The sequence below is a fragment of the Lactuca sativa genome, chromosome 9, assembly GCF_002870075.4.
Source record: "Lactuca sativa cultivar Salinas chromosome 9, Lsat_Salinas_v11, whole genome shotgun sequence".
Classification (NCBI taxonomy): domain Eukaryota; kingdom Viridiplantae; phylum Streptophyta; class Magnoliopsida; order Asterales; family Asteraceae; genus Lactuca; species Lactuca sativa.
The window spans coordinates 179,209,967-179,225,408 of record NC_056631.2 but is presented as its reverse complement, the minus strand read 5'-3'; the positions used below and the strand labels follow the sequence as shown (position 1 = coordinate 179,225,408).

At 44.6% G+C, this 15,442-nt stretch overlaps 1 protein-coding gene across 1 annotated transcript; it reads right to left on the bottom strand.

Annotated features, from left to right (window-relative positions):
• Window positions 1-2,580: 2,580 nt before the first annotated feature.
• Window positions 2,581-3,129, bottom strand: LOC111916920 (uncharacterized). Its single transcript, XM_023912572.1, has one exon. It carries the CDS (start codon window positions 3,127-3,129, stop codon window positions 2,581-2,583), a length of 549 nt encoding a protein of 182 aa, XP_023768340.1.
• Between the last annotated feature and the right edge of the window lie 12,313 nt (window positions 3,130-15,442).

Here is a 15,442-nt window from a genome sequence, read left to right as displayed (position 1 = left end):
CATTTTTAAATCATTGAATAAACCAGAGTTACTAAAAATCATTTATCAAAACATAAACCATAATATCTCAAAGCATCAAAATCAGGATATCGATATCAAAACATATGTCAAATGTATATCAGAGTAACATATCACGCTAAAACATCATGGTGTGTGCAATGTAGTCATCCCGAACTTTCCCCCTTGCTACCGAAAGTACCTGAAACCAAAACTGAAAATTATAAGCACGAAGCTTAGTGAGTCTCCCCAAACAACCACATACCATACACATAATCACATAATAGCATATCATGGGCCCCACCCGCTTCATCGGGACCCCCCGACATCGAACAATGTCCGGGATCGGGCCCCGCCCGGCATCGGGCTTCGCCCTGCATCGAGCAAATCTCGGTATACATATAAACATATCAACAAATACATATAAGCAATCACATAACATAAACATATAAACATTCCTCGGGCCCCGCCCGACATCGGACCGAAATCCGAAAGCATACAAACATTCCTCGGGCATTACTCGACATCGGATCGTAGTCTGGAAACATACAATACAGACACATGCAAGAATCACGAACACATCAAGCATACAAACATTCCTCGGGCATCGGATCGGAATCCGGAAACATATAAACATTCCTCGGGTATTGCCCAGCATCGGACCGTAATCCGGAAACATACAATACAGACACATGCAACAATCACGAAGACATCAAGCATACAAACATTCCTCGGGCACCGTCCGACATCGGATCGGGAATCCAGAAACATATAAACCTACATCGGGCACTGCCCGGCATCGGACCTTAGTCCGGAACATTCTAACATACATAAACGGGCCAACATTGGTGCCTTCGACCCGTTCCTACAGGAGGAAACTCACATTGCACTGTTGAAGTCCTGCGAATAAATCTCTGGTTTCTTGCTGACAAATCCCCGAACTGCCGATCATCAAAACAAAACCCAATTAACCATTTGGGTTTTAATGCATAACCATAAATCCACACTTGGGGTAAAAGGACCATTTTTCCCCTAACCTAGCTTGGTCCAAGACCTAAGGCCAAAACTCATACTCTGAAGGCCCAAAAGTCAAATAATCAACCAATGCCCAACTATAGCCCAATTTTCCAAATTGGGCCGAAACCTCTACATGGTTTTACCTTAAGGCCCAACCATTTATTCTAGTTCAAACACTTGGTATTCCGATGGTCCAATATGTCATAATTATCAAGGCCTAATTATGGCCTACCCATGGGCTAATTTTCCAAATCGGGCCCAAGCCTTCCCAATGGGCCTTATCCTAAAGTCCAATAATTCCATTAGTTCATAAATATGTTCCTAATTGGCCTACGAAGGCACATAGCAACTTAGTCCAAGAAATGGCCCAAAGGAACCCAAACCTAATTAGCGTTTTTCACATAAAATGACGATTAGGGTTAGTGTTCTTACTTAACCAATTAAGAACTTAATCCATTAAGGACTTAATCCATTAAGTTTATCACTCCACTAGACCAAACATACAATGTTATTAGGCATAAGTCCGAAGGTTAATCTAATGGTCCAAAACGCGGGTCCCGACGAATCCAAAACTAACATCTCCAAAGTTAGGGTTTTCTAAACCCTAATTAGGGTTTCCACCCAAACACAAGTCAATTAGTCAAATGATTAGGTTTTTAGGTCAATTAAGGTTTCATTAGGCCGGTCACCACCCATTGCCACCTCGGGTAGTGGTAGCCAACACCTCATGGTGGTGGTTATGATTCTAGTCCAAATCATGTCTAAGCATCCCAAAAGAAATCCTATCACACATAATTGCACACCTCCATCCAACACGACGGCTAGTGGCGGCAGCTACCACCTCACAATGGTGGTGGTGAGTGTTCCGGCCAAATATTGCATATACAGCTTCACACCATATAATACACACGTAAATACACCATAAAACACATACACAACCATGGTGGTTTTCTCGATCAATATATTCCCTAATCAGCTCCACTCGGAATTCACTATCGGGGGCTAATGTAAACGCCAGGAGTCCCGTTCCCTGGAAAGTTCGGTCGAGTTGATAATCGAGTGAATTTTGGAGAGCTCGTCTGCCCTAACCAAAGTTGAAGGCTTTCTTTTCCAGGCTGCATTGAGATCATCAATGCAATTCCTTTCCGCTATATAAGCAAATTTACATTTCTCTACAGAAAATAGGTGTGGTAAGCGATCAGAGAGTGTTGAGTTTCCAATCCACACATCCGTCCAAAAGCAAGTGTGTTCTCCATTACCTACATTCATAGAAAACAGATTACTTGGAGCAATCCCAAGTGACTCTATATCCCCAATTACCTTAACAATGTTACCCCCAACCTCATTTAAAGATTTTTTACATAACGATGACAATGGCTTCCTATGGATGTTATGTATTCCCATAATGACATATTTCCATATTGAGTTCAGGGGACCTTTTAGCCTCCAGATCCATTGCATTAGAAGTGCACAATTTAGGGCACGTAAAGATCCCACACCAAGGCCTCCATTTTCTTTTTTGGCTTGGATTTTCTTCCAAGCTACCCAGTGGATTTTATTTTTTTCCTAATTTCCATTCCACAAGAATCTCATTCGTGTTTTCTCCAATGATTCAATTACTCCGATAGGTGCTTTAAATATGGAAAAGAAATACAGTGGAAGGCTTCCCATTACCGACTTCACAAGGGTGAAACGCCCGCCGATAGAAAGAGTGTTTGCTTTCCAATAAGAAAACCTAACTTGAACACTATCAATAATAGGTTTCCAACTTTTAATGAGGTTCATATTGGCTCCTACTGGGAACCGCAAGTAGGTGAAAGGAAAAGCACATGTGTCACATCCAAGTACACTAGCGCTAGATGTCAGTTCACGATCGGATACACCAATTCCAAACACCTTTGACTTAGAGAGGTTTACTTTTAACCCGGAAGACACATGGAAACAACGAATAATTCTAGCCAAATTTTTGAGATTTCCTCTCGTCCATTCACCAACGAACATCGCATCATCGGCGTAGAAGAGGTGAGAAAGGCAAGTATTACTCTTTGGGATGTTAATTCCATGGAATAGACCTTTATCGCAGGCATCCTTCATGAAGATATTTAGACCTTCCATTGCTACTATAAAGAGGAACGGGGAAAGTGGGTCTCCTTGACGGACACCTTTAGTGAGGGGGAATTCCTTTGTAGGCACACCATTCAACAATACCGAGGCACGGGCAGAAGCAAAACACCCTGAGATCCAACTTCTCTATTTAATTCCAAACCCCATTTAAGACATGACGGAGTCAAGATATCCCTAATTGATCGAGTCAAAAGCCTTATTGAAACCCACCTTTAGTAGAAACATCTTCTTTTTTGTCTTTTTTTCCCAAGAACATATTTCATTGATAATAGCGATCCATCAAGAAAGTTCATTCCTTCGATGAATGTCGATTGCACCTCGTCGATTAAAGGCCCAACTACCATCTTGATCCTCAAGGCTAGAGCTTTGGCAATAATCTTATATAAAGATCCAATAAGACTAATTGGGCGAAAGTCGTTTAGAGTCAAAGGGTCTTTAACTTTCGGAGCTAGGGTGATGAAGGACGAATTACACCCCTTCCCAAGACGACAATGTCGCTCAAAATATTTCACAAACAACATATGTAGCACCTGGTTCCTGGTACGTAGGACCTATCTAAGTAATTTACATTTTTAGCCTTGGACTCGGCGAGTTGTAGGCCCGACTCGCCGAGTAGAGTCGGGATATTGAGCACGCTTAAGTTGGTGACTCGGCGAGTCCATATTCTGGACTCGGCGAATCCCCGCTGTCTGGATGAAACCCTAATTTCAAGGGTTTGCACCCTATTTAAAGCAACCTCATGCGCCCCAAGCCCGACTCCTTCACCCTCAGAGCTCCTTATATCGACCTAACCCCTCTTCTTGTGAGATTGAAGTGTTTTGGTGTGATTTCTTGAAGATTTTGAGAGAAGAAGGAGAGTAGATCAAGAAGAGAAGAAGGAGGCCCGATATCTTGGTGATATTTCAGAGATTCATTGAGGTATAACTCAGTTTCCTTCTGTTTTTATGCTTAAAGTCCCTTAGGGCACCATTAAAGTCCTTCTTGAACCATTTCCAAGCTTGATTAGGGATTAGGGGTTGTAATGAGTTGATTAACCTCTAGATCTAGGCATGTTTGAGCTCCAGAAGCTCAAATCTATGGCCTTTATGGAAGTAAATTGCTTGAATGACCTAGATCTACCATTTTAGCCTTTATTAAGCCTTAAATCCCTATCCTATGCATGTGTACACGTAAAGTTGGAAACTTTAAATGTAAAACCTACCCTAAGAGCCCAGGTCTATGTATGGCATAAGCTGGATTCAAGCAAAATCGAGTATATAGTAATTGCATGTGAACGACTCGGCGAGTCGAGTCGCGAGTCCCCGAGTTTTCCCCTTTTTCGTGTTTGCTGAGTGGAGTTGTGAGTCATGGGTGGACTCAGTGAGTCGGAAGTCCAAGGCAATCTTCCTACCTCAAGAACAGACTCGGCGATTTGTTCATACATCTCGGCGAGTCGAAGCATAGAGTGTTTGTCGAACGAAGATGAACTCGACGAGTTGTTCATACAACTCGGCGAGTAGGATGAAGGACTTTTGACATCAGTTAGAAGGAGAACTCGTCGAGTCAATGCCTAACTCGACGAGTAGAGACGGGATTAAGGACAATCGAATGGGTAGGGACTTGACGAGTTGGCAAGCCAACTCGGTGAGTCGGGTCAACTGGAAGTTGACTTTAACTTGGACTTTGACCTAGTCAAGGGTAAAATGGTCATTTTACCCTAAGTAAGGCTAGCAGTGTTTGATTGAACGTTTTGTGGGACTTATAGCCGGAGGACCCCCGAAACAGTAGCAGCAGCAGTAGACAGTCAGTTCCCTCTCCAATCAGCAGCTACTTCGAGGTGAGTTACCTTCCAGTAGCGGTGGGTCTACGGCCACAATGTCGGCCCACCAGTAGGAGTTGTATGTTAGATGATTGTCTCTGTGATATTCATCCAGGGCTTCTACCACCTGTGATATATTTATGTGCTAGTGACAGTAGGGGAGATAGTCCCTAGATTACCAGTCGATAGGGCCGAAGGGGGCGGTCATGCCCAGCCATGCTAGATAGATTATGTGATATGTGTTATGTGGTAGTAGTAGTAGGGGTGAAATAGTCCCCAACATCTGGTCGGGAGGACCGAAGGGGGAGACCAGTACCCAGATATGCTAGTCAGTATCCGGTCGAGAGGACCGAATGAGAGGCCAGCACCGGGATATGCTAGTCAGTATCCGGTCGAGAGGACTGAAGGGGTAGGTCGGGCACCCAGATATGCCTGGCAATATAAGTATGTTATGTGCTTATATGGTATGTGGTACAGTGGGGGAACTCACTAAGCTTCGTGCTTACAGTTTATAGTTGTGGTTTCAGGTACCTCTTCGTCGAAGGGGAAGGAGCTAGCGCGGTAGCGGCACATCATACACACACACTGTATTTCCGCATTCATGGGATTGTTCTGGGATTCGTACTCTGACATTTTAATTGATCACATGTTTTGGTTTTCAAACATAGTATATGTTATGAAATGGTTTGATTAGACAATGTTTATTTGCAAATGATTTTATCAATTATTAATTGAAAAATGAAATTTTTGGACGTGAAAAATGGGTCGTTACAAGTTGGTATCAGAGCCCTGGTTTGAGGGATTCGGACATACCTTCGGGGGCGTCTGGACTCAAACCGAGGGATTAAAAGATTTTATAAGAAAGTGGTTTTTTAAAGAATAAAACAGAAGAGTTTTTGAGAAAGAACAAGTGTGTGATGTGCGCGACCGGCCGAGCTCAAGTAAGTATTCACCAAAGTACCCATATAATGTTATATTATGTTTATCAGATTCGGTAGAACAGTATGCTAGAATAGGACTAAGGATCTAGGAATGATGCCTTATGTGCCTGCTGTATGTGCTTCAGCTTATGAGAATTGCATGCTAGTATTGAGTAGACAGTAGTAGGATAGCCTATTTAGGTTATGACTGGTAGTATGAGCTTAGCATTATAAGCTACTTCAGCTTCTCATTATGAGGACAGACTTGCTTGAGTAGTTTTCCTGCATCCGAATGCTGCTTGCTCTGTGCTTTGTGGGACTCTGAGTGACGGGAGTTAGTCATTAGGTGAATACGTCACATTACATGTGATCAGGGTTGAATAATCTCAGAGTTCTGGATTTGGCCCTATTGCGCAGCTCTTGTTTAAGTCTAACTGTTGTAGGGACAAGTATGTTACTCGAAGGATTATCTGAGCCTCATCGCATATGATGGTATTCAGGTAATGGCTAATTTGCATTACAAGGAGGCCTTCAACAGCTGAGGACTGGTTTGGGTGGAGTCAGAGATTTTCCCTAGGGCAAGCCTAGAATGGGAATAGCAGAGGGTCAGCAGTAGTGAAAGGGATCTGGTGGAGTCGAGGCAGTCCTTGAAGAAGGTACGGATAGATGTAGAAGGTAGTATGGGCCCGTACTACTGGAAGCAGAGGATCTGTACCCGAACCGAGGAAGGCCAAGATAAGACCAGGGAACTTGTAGTAGATGTGATCCCTCAAGAAGTATCAGTATCGCTAACGGTTGTTATTTATGTATTTCGGAATAGTGGTACTATGCTCGAGGCCAGCAGTTGGCAGTTAAGGAGAGGGATCGGGTTCGGGATCAGGTTCCGAGCCAGTAGATGAGGGGTTACGCGAGTTCATCACGTCAGAGATCACCAGGGGCATCCTTGAGTCGACCCCCATTATCTTCGGGTCGATCAAGGAAGGGATAGTCGAGTTGATGGAGGATCGCCTCAGGGCATTCAGGAGCGACATGGCATCTGGCCAATCGGGATCTCGCACACTGTCCTTTAAGGACTTCAGGGGCAGTGGTGCGCCGGATTTCCACGGGTCAAAGGAACCCATAGCTGCCAAGCGATGGATTGCAGACATTGAGTCTGCACAGTTGACTAGCTTCTTCCCTAAGGGGTCGAAGGTGAGGTTTGCAGCAGGGTGTTTACGAGATCGAGCTAGGGATTGGTGGGAGTCTGTTGGTGACTCGTTGGGAGCCTCGGTTGTCGAGGCTATGACCTGGTCGGACTTCGTGACCAAGTTTAGGGCAGAGTTTGCGCCGGCTATCGAGCTTCAACAGCTGGCCAGGGAGTTCTGAGATATGAGGCAGACGACGGAGACTGTGGCGGAGATCACCGCCAAGTTCCGGGAGAGGGCATTGTTGGTGCCCCAGTACGCGGGTGATGAGGATATGAGGAGAACTCGCTACCATGACATGCTCCGAGCTGATATTTGAGAGCATGTCAGTTTTTCAACTTGCCCCACCTTGGACTCTATGATTGCCAGGGCGAGGGAGAGGGAGATAGATCTGGAGCACATCCGGAAGAGGAAGACGGAAGAGGGGCATGTTATAGGGGCTTCGGGGAAGAAGCCTAAGGGACCAGATGCGGGGCCGAAAGGCCAACAGGGCGGGGCCGCTGCAGGAAATGCAGTAAGACGCACGAGGGAACATGCAGGTTGGGGTCGTCAGGATGCTATAAGTGCAGCAAGTCAGGGTACTTCAATAGGGATTGTACTTCCCCTGCACCTGTGATACAGACATCTGAGTTGCTATGTTTCCATTGCAACCAGAGGGGCCACAAAAAGGCCAAATTCCCCCAGTTGAAAGCATCAGTGCCAGTGAAGGCGCCAGCTCCAGCGACCCTGCGGATTACTGATGGCCGGCAGGGCAAGGCAAAGGCTCCAGTGGTGAGGATCCGGGCATTTCAGCTGACTACCGAGGAAGCACGCGCTGCACCCGATGTGGTGACGGGATCGTTCCATGTGAACGGTATCCCTGTTCAGGTGTTGTTTGACTCGGGTGCCACCCGATCATTTGTTTCTCTTGTGCTTAGCAAGAAGTTTACTGAGTCTTCAGGCATGTTGGATTTCCATTTAGAGGTATAGATTGCCGATGATCGATCGGTGCGGGCATCAACAGTGTTCAGAGATTGTGTTCTGAGGTTATTCGAGGAGCGCTACTTGGTGGATTTGGTTCCCATTCCGTTGCGTGGGAACAAGGTGATTATAGGCATAGATTGGTTGAGTCCTAACGGGGCGGTGATATATTGCGCACAGCAGCTAGTACGGAACCGGACCCCAGGTGGGGGAGAGCTGGTGATCCATGGCGAGAGGCCACAGCGTGGACCCACAGTATGTTCAACAGCGAGGGCTAGGCGCTACCTTCAGCAGGGTTGCGCGGGATATGTTACGTATGTTATGGATACCCGGGAGGCGGGTAGAGCGACAGTGGGCGAGGTGCCCGTAGTTCGAGAGTTCGTGGACGTATTCCCCGAGGAGCTGTCTGGGATACCTCCGGAGCGTCAGGTGGAATTCTGGATCGACCTAGTCCTTGGTGCGGCTCCGATAGCCAAGGCACCCTATCGGTTGGCTCCTCTCGAGATGCAGGAGTTGTCTACGCAGCTGCAGGAGCTACGAGACAAGGGATTCATTAAACCGAGCAGTTCACCCTAGGGAGCCCCGATTCCGTTTGTAAAGAAGAAGGACGGGTCGCATCGGATGTGCATAGATTATCGGGAGCTGAATAAGGTAACGGTGAAGAACCGTTACCCACTCCCGAGGATTGACGACCTCTTTGACCAGCTTCAGGGAGCATCTTGGTTCTTCAATATTGATCTGCATTCAGGATATCATCAGATGAGGGTCAGGGAGGAGGATGTGCAGAATACTGCGTTTCGGACACGCTATGCCACTACGAGTTTGTGGTGATGCCCTTCGGGCTCACCAATGCCCCTGCCGCGTTCATGGATCTCATGAACCGCGTGTGTAGACCGATGTTAGACCGGTCAGTGATAGTGTTTATTGATGATATATTGGTTTATTCCAAGACACAGGAGGAGCATGAGGAGCACCTGTGGGAGGTGCTGGAGACCTTGAGGAGGGAGAGCTTGTATGCCAACTTCTCCAAATGTGAGTTTTGGTTGCGCGAGGTGCAGTTTCTTGGGCACCTTGTCAACCAGAACGGGATTTTAGTAAACCCGGCCAAGGTGGAGGCAGTGATGAGATGGGAGATTCCGAAGTCTCCATCCGAGATTCAGAGTTTCCTAGGATTAGCAGGCTATTATCGGAGATTCATTCAGGACTTCTCCAAGATAGCTGTACCCCTGACACGATTGACTAAGAAAGCCGTGATCTTTCGATGGGGGCCTGAGTAGCAGGCAGCGTTCGAGATTATGAGACAGAGATAGTGCGAGGCGTCAATCTCCATTTCGGGGTTGGGCGCGGTACTAATGCAGAGAGGGCATGTCATTGCCTACGCTTCGAGATAGTTGAAGCCTCACGAGGCGAACTACCCGACACATGATTTAGAGTTGGGGGCGGTGGTCTTCGCCCTCAAGATTTGGCGACATTACCTCTATGGGGTTCGGTGTACCATTTACACGGATCACAAGAGTTTGAGGTACCTCATGGATCTGCCGAATCTGAACATGAGACAGCGTCGGTGGTTGAACGTGGTGAAGGATTATGATTGCGAGATCCTTTATTATCCGGGAAAGGCCAATGTGGTGGCCGATGCGCTTAGCCGTAAGGCGGCGCCGATCAGGGATGTGTGTATCAGGATAACGGTGGTGACTCCACTGTTAGAGCAGATTCGGGAAGCTTAGCAGGAGGCTATAAAGGAGGAGCATCGGAAGAGCGAGCGGATAGTGGGTCAAGTCACCTCCTTCGATTATGATAGCCGAGGATTACTGACACTACATCGTAGGGTATGGGTGTCGTATCATGGAGGCGTGCGCCAGATCTTGATGGAGGAGACGCACAAATCCCGATTCTCCATTCATCCAGGGGTGACGAAGATGTATAGGGATCTTCGTCTATACTATTGATGGCCCTGCATGAAGCGGGATGTGGCTTGGTACGTCGAGCGGTGCTTGACCTGCAGGAAGGTCAAGGCCGAGCATTAGAGACCGCACGACAAGATGCAGCCGTTAGACATCCCGTTGTGGAAATGGGAAGATATTACGATGGATTTTATCACAAAGCTTCCCAGGACTGGGCGAGGAGTAGATTCGATATGGGTCATCGTGGATCGATTGACCAAGAGCGCCCATTTCATTATGATCCAGGAGAGTATCTCGGCCAAAAATTTGGCCGATATCTATATCAGGGAGATAGTGGCGCGGCACGGGGTGCCGGTGTCAGTGATATCAGACAGAGATGTGTGTTTCACTTCCAGATTTTGGAAGAAGTTTCATGATGAGTTGGGCCTTCGTCTGCATTTTAGCACCGCCTTTCACCCGCAGACGGATGGTCAGAGCGAGCGGACCATCCAGACTCTGGAGGATATGTTGCGGGCGTGCGTGCTAGACTTCGGTGGTAGCTGGGATACCTATCTTTCCTTGGCTGAGTTCTCGTACAACAACAGCTACCACGCGAGTATTGACCGTCCTCCATTCGAGATGTTGTACGGACGGAGGTGCAGGACCCCGATATGTTGGGGTGAAGTTGGCCAGAGGGTCATGGAGAGTACAGAGGTGGTGCTCAAGACGACCGAGAGGATTCAGCAGGTTCGGAGTAGGCTTCAGACTGCGTAGAGTCGGCAGAAAAGTTATGCTGACAAGTGTCGATCAGACCTGGAGTTCCAGGTTGGGGATATGGTTCTCCTGAAAGTGTCGCCTTGGAAGGGCGTCATTCGATTCAGGAAGCGGGGAAAGTTGGGCCCGAGATACATTGGACCGTTTAGGATTGTAGTCCGGGTAGGCAAGGTGGCATATAGGCTGGATCTGCCAGCCGAACTCAATCAGATCCACAACACCTTCCATGTCTCCTAGTTGCGGAAGTGCCTAGTGGATGACTCAGCGGTGGTGCCGTTAGAAGATATTTAGGTTGATGGCAGCCTGAATTACATTGAGCGCCCAGTTGCAATCCTCGACCGGAAGTCGAAGGATCTGAGGAACAAGAGGGTGGAATTAGAGAAGGTGCAATGCCAGCACCGGAAGGGTTCGGAGTGGACTTAGGAACCGGTGGAAGAAATGATAGAACATTACCCCGAGCTGTTCCAGGATCGAGCAGCGGACTTCGAGGACGAAGTCTAAAATAAGTGGGGGAGATTTGTAGCACCTGGTTCCTGGTACGTAGGACCTATCTAAGTAATTTACATTTTTAGCCTTGGACTCGGCAAGTTGTAGGCCCGACTCGCCGAGTAGAGCCGGGATATTGAGCACGCTTAAGTTGGCGACTCGGCGAGTCCATATTCTGGACTCGGCGAATCCCCGTTGTCTGGATGAAACCCTAATTTCAAGGGTTTGCACCCTATTTAAAGCAACCTCATGCGCCCCAAGCCCGACTCCTTCACCCTCAGAGCTCCTTATATCGACCTAACCCCTCTTCTTGTGAGATTGAAGTGTTTTGGTGTGATTTCTTGAAGATTTTGAGAGAAGAAGGAGAGTAGATCAAGAAGAGAAGAAGGAGGCCCGATATCTTGGTGATATTTCAGAGATTCATTGAGGTATAACTCAGTTTCCTTCTGTTTTTATGCTTAAAGTCCCTTAGGGCACCATTAAAGTCCTTCTTGAACCATTTCCAAGCTTGATTAGGGATTAGGGGTTGTAATGAGTTGATTAACCTCTAGATCTAGGCATGTTTGAGCTCCAGAAGCTCAAATCCATGGCCTTTATGGAAGTAAATTGCTTGAATGACCTAGATCTACCATTTTAGCCTTTATTAAGCCTTAAATCCCTATCCTATGCATGTGTACACGTAAAGTTGGAAACTTTAAATGTAAAACCTACCCTAAGAGCCCAGGTCTATGTATGGCATGAGCTGGATTCAAGCAAAATCGAGTATATAGTAATTGCATGTGAACGACTCGGCGAGTCGTTCATCGGACTCGGCGAGTCGAGTCGCGAGTCCCCGAGTTTTCCCCTTTTTCGTGTTTGCTGAGTGAAGTTGTGAGTCATGGGTGGACTCAGTGAGTCGGAAGTCCAAGGCAATCTTCCTACCTCAAGAACAGACTCGGCGAGTTGTTCATACAACTCGGCGAGTCGAAGCATAGAGTGTTTATCGGATGAAGATGAACTCGACAAGTTGTTCATACAACTCGGCGAAAGGATGAAGGACTTTTGACATCAGTTAGAAGGAGAACTCGTCGAGTAGAGACGGGATTAAGGACAATCGAATGGGTAGGGACTCGATGAGTTGGCAAGCCAACTCGGTGAGTCGGGTCAACTGGAAGTTGACTTTAACTTGGACTTTGACCTGGTCAAGGGTAAAATGGTCATTTTACCCTAAGTACAGCTAGCAGTGTTTGATTGAACGCTTTGTGGTACTTATAGTCGGAGGACCCCCCGAACAGCAGCAACAGCAGTAGACAGTCAGTTCCCGCTCAAATCAGCAGCTACTTCGAGGTGAGTTACCTTCCAGTAGCGGTGGGTCTACGGCCACAATGTCGACCCACCAGTAGGAGTTGTATGTTAGATGATTGTCTCTGTGATATTCATCTAGGGGTTCTACCACCTGTGATATGTTTATGTGCTAGTGACAGTAGGGGAGATAGTCCATAGATTACCGGTCGATAGGGCCGATGGGGCGGTCATGCCCAGTCGTGCTAGATAGATTATGTGATATGTGTTATGTGGTAGTAGTAGGGGTGAAATAGTCCCCAGCATCCGGTCGAGAGAACCGAAGGGGGAGACCAGCACCCAGATATGCTAGTCAGTATCCGGTCGAGAGGACCGAAGGGGAGGCCAACACCTAGATTTGCTAGTCATTATCCGGTCGAGGGGACCGAAGGGGTAGGTCGGGCACCCAGATATGCCTGACAATATAAGTATGTTATATGGTACAGTGGGGGAACTCACTAAGCTTCGTGCTTACAGTTTATAGTTGTGGTTTCAGGTACCTCTTTGTCGAAGGGGAAGAAGCTGGCGCGGTAGCGACACATCATACACACACACACTGTTTTTCCGCATTTATGGGATTGTTATGGGATTCGTACTCTGACATTTTAATTGATCACATGTTTTGGTTTTCAAACATAGTATATGTTATGAAATGGTTTGATCAGACAATGTTTATTTGCAAATGATTTTATCAATTATTAATTGGAAAATGAAATTTTTGGACGTGAAAAATGGGTCGTTACAACATAATTTCATTTTCCATCGAGCCCCAATATTTTTTCAAGAATTTAAACATAAACCCATCGGGCCTAGGGGCCTTCTCGCTTCCACAACTCCGGATCGCCTTTTTAATCTCTTCCCACTAAATGGTTTTTCAAGGGAGATGCATTCTTCAAGACTAATTCTGTTAAAATTTGATTAATGAAGTTGGGTCGATTCGAGTGATTCTTTTCAAACTTATCTTTGAAAAATCTCCAGGTCTCCTGTTGTATGACACTCACATCTATCTACCAGTTCCCATTGATCTGCAATCCGTGAATCTGATTTTTTCTGCTCTTGCTTTTGAGGGTGCCATGAAAGAATTTACTGTTCTCGTCTCCATCTACAAGCCATCTTATCTTGGATTTTTGCTTTAAATCTAGACGCCTTATGTTTTCCATCGCTATAAGTTTTTTCTTACCTCCCCTCCATTCAGCGATTTCGGATATCGATAACGCTCGAGTTTCAACGATTTTGTCAATATCCAAAACTCGAGATTTTAGGTCTAAGAAACTCATCAACTCCTTATCAATTTCCACTCTTCTCCATTGTTTGATTGCATTTTTTACAATACTTTGGGGTTCCTATAAGCTATAATACAAGGCATATAACTATTTTTGGAAACCCGGTCATAACGGTCAATTCTGAAAATAGATTTTAATTGGATAAAAATTTGGATATATTCAAAACTGGATAAAAATTCAGTGACATTTTTAAAATATGGGTCATATCCTTCGGATCGTATGTATACTATTCGGATATTCTAAAATCGCTTTTTAAATCCAGTATGGATATTATATCGAGTTTATGCACCTCTAAACACATCCGTACTTTCTCACATCGGGCTTAAACAATTATACAAGTAATTAAGGTTCATATATACAAATAAAACCACAAAATTTTTGACTTATATATACGAACAAGCCTAATATTAAATATCAACAAGATGAATGTTCTAAATAAGAATTTTTAATAAGAACCATAAAAATGTTAGAAATTTTAAGAACCGAATATTCATAATAATAAATCGTAAACTTTTTAACATGGTTCAAGAATTAAACATAATACGGTAAAAGAAATTTATGACAAATATTCACAATTTAATATTATAAATGGTCAGCGTTATCATGGTTCGTAACTAATTTAAAATTATTTAAACTTTTAACTAGAGGTGAGCATGGTACGGTTTAGTGCGGTTTTTGTCCAAAACGGAATCGAAAACCGCAACTTCGGTTTTTTGAAATTTAGAAACCGCACTGTTCGGTTTTTTAGCGGTTTTTTGTGATTCGGTTTTTTTGCGGTTTTTTGTTAGTTTTTTTCGGTTTCGTTTTGCCTTTTTACTAACACTCAAGTAACTCGGCGAGTTACTTTGACTCAAATGAGGAGTGCTAATAATTTTTTGGAGGTAAACCGATACCACCACCTCTTAGTTTGAAATCAAATTACATAACCACTCATCCAACGCGTTTCTAATGCTTGAATATAGTACAAATTTAATATAATACTTGTTTCACAGGTACATACGATGATATCAATTAATGTATTCATAAAAATGATACTATAATCACTAGTACTCTTCATATTTAAATGTTAAAAAATGTCATAAACATTATTTGTTATTGTAACTACCACTGAATGTATGTTTAAAAATATACAGTCATCCTCCGATAGATAAGATAGATATTTATATTTATAGAAATATTAATTGTCATATATATATATATATATATATATATATATATATATATATATATATATATATATATATATATAGGTAGGTAGGTAGGTAGGGTTCAAATATGGATGAATAACTATTGTGTGGGTGTAAGGATTAATATGGAGCAATCATTTTTAAAATATTAATTAATTATAAGCAAGGGTATATTTGTAATGTCACAACTAACATTTTGCTAGGAAATTCTATTCCGATGTAAACATCATCCATTGTAAAAGCCTTTACTCTAAGTGAATACTATACTCTATTCTCGTTCAAATACATCTAATATGTTCAAATAAGGGTTGGAAACCCTATAAATCCCGACTCAAGTTCATTATGGACTAGGATTATTTTATTGGGTCTAATGGACCGATAAATCTCCAACTTCACCATCTTGGGCCTAGAAACCCTAATTGGGCTCTAAATGGACCGCATTCACAAAACTTAACATTTTGGGCCATGTAGGCCCAATATGGTTCATGATATTTCTAATGAGCCCAATG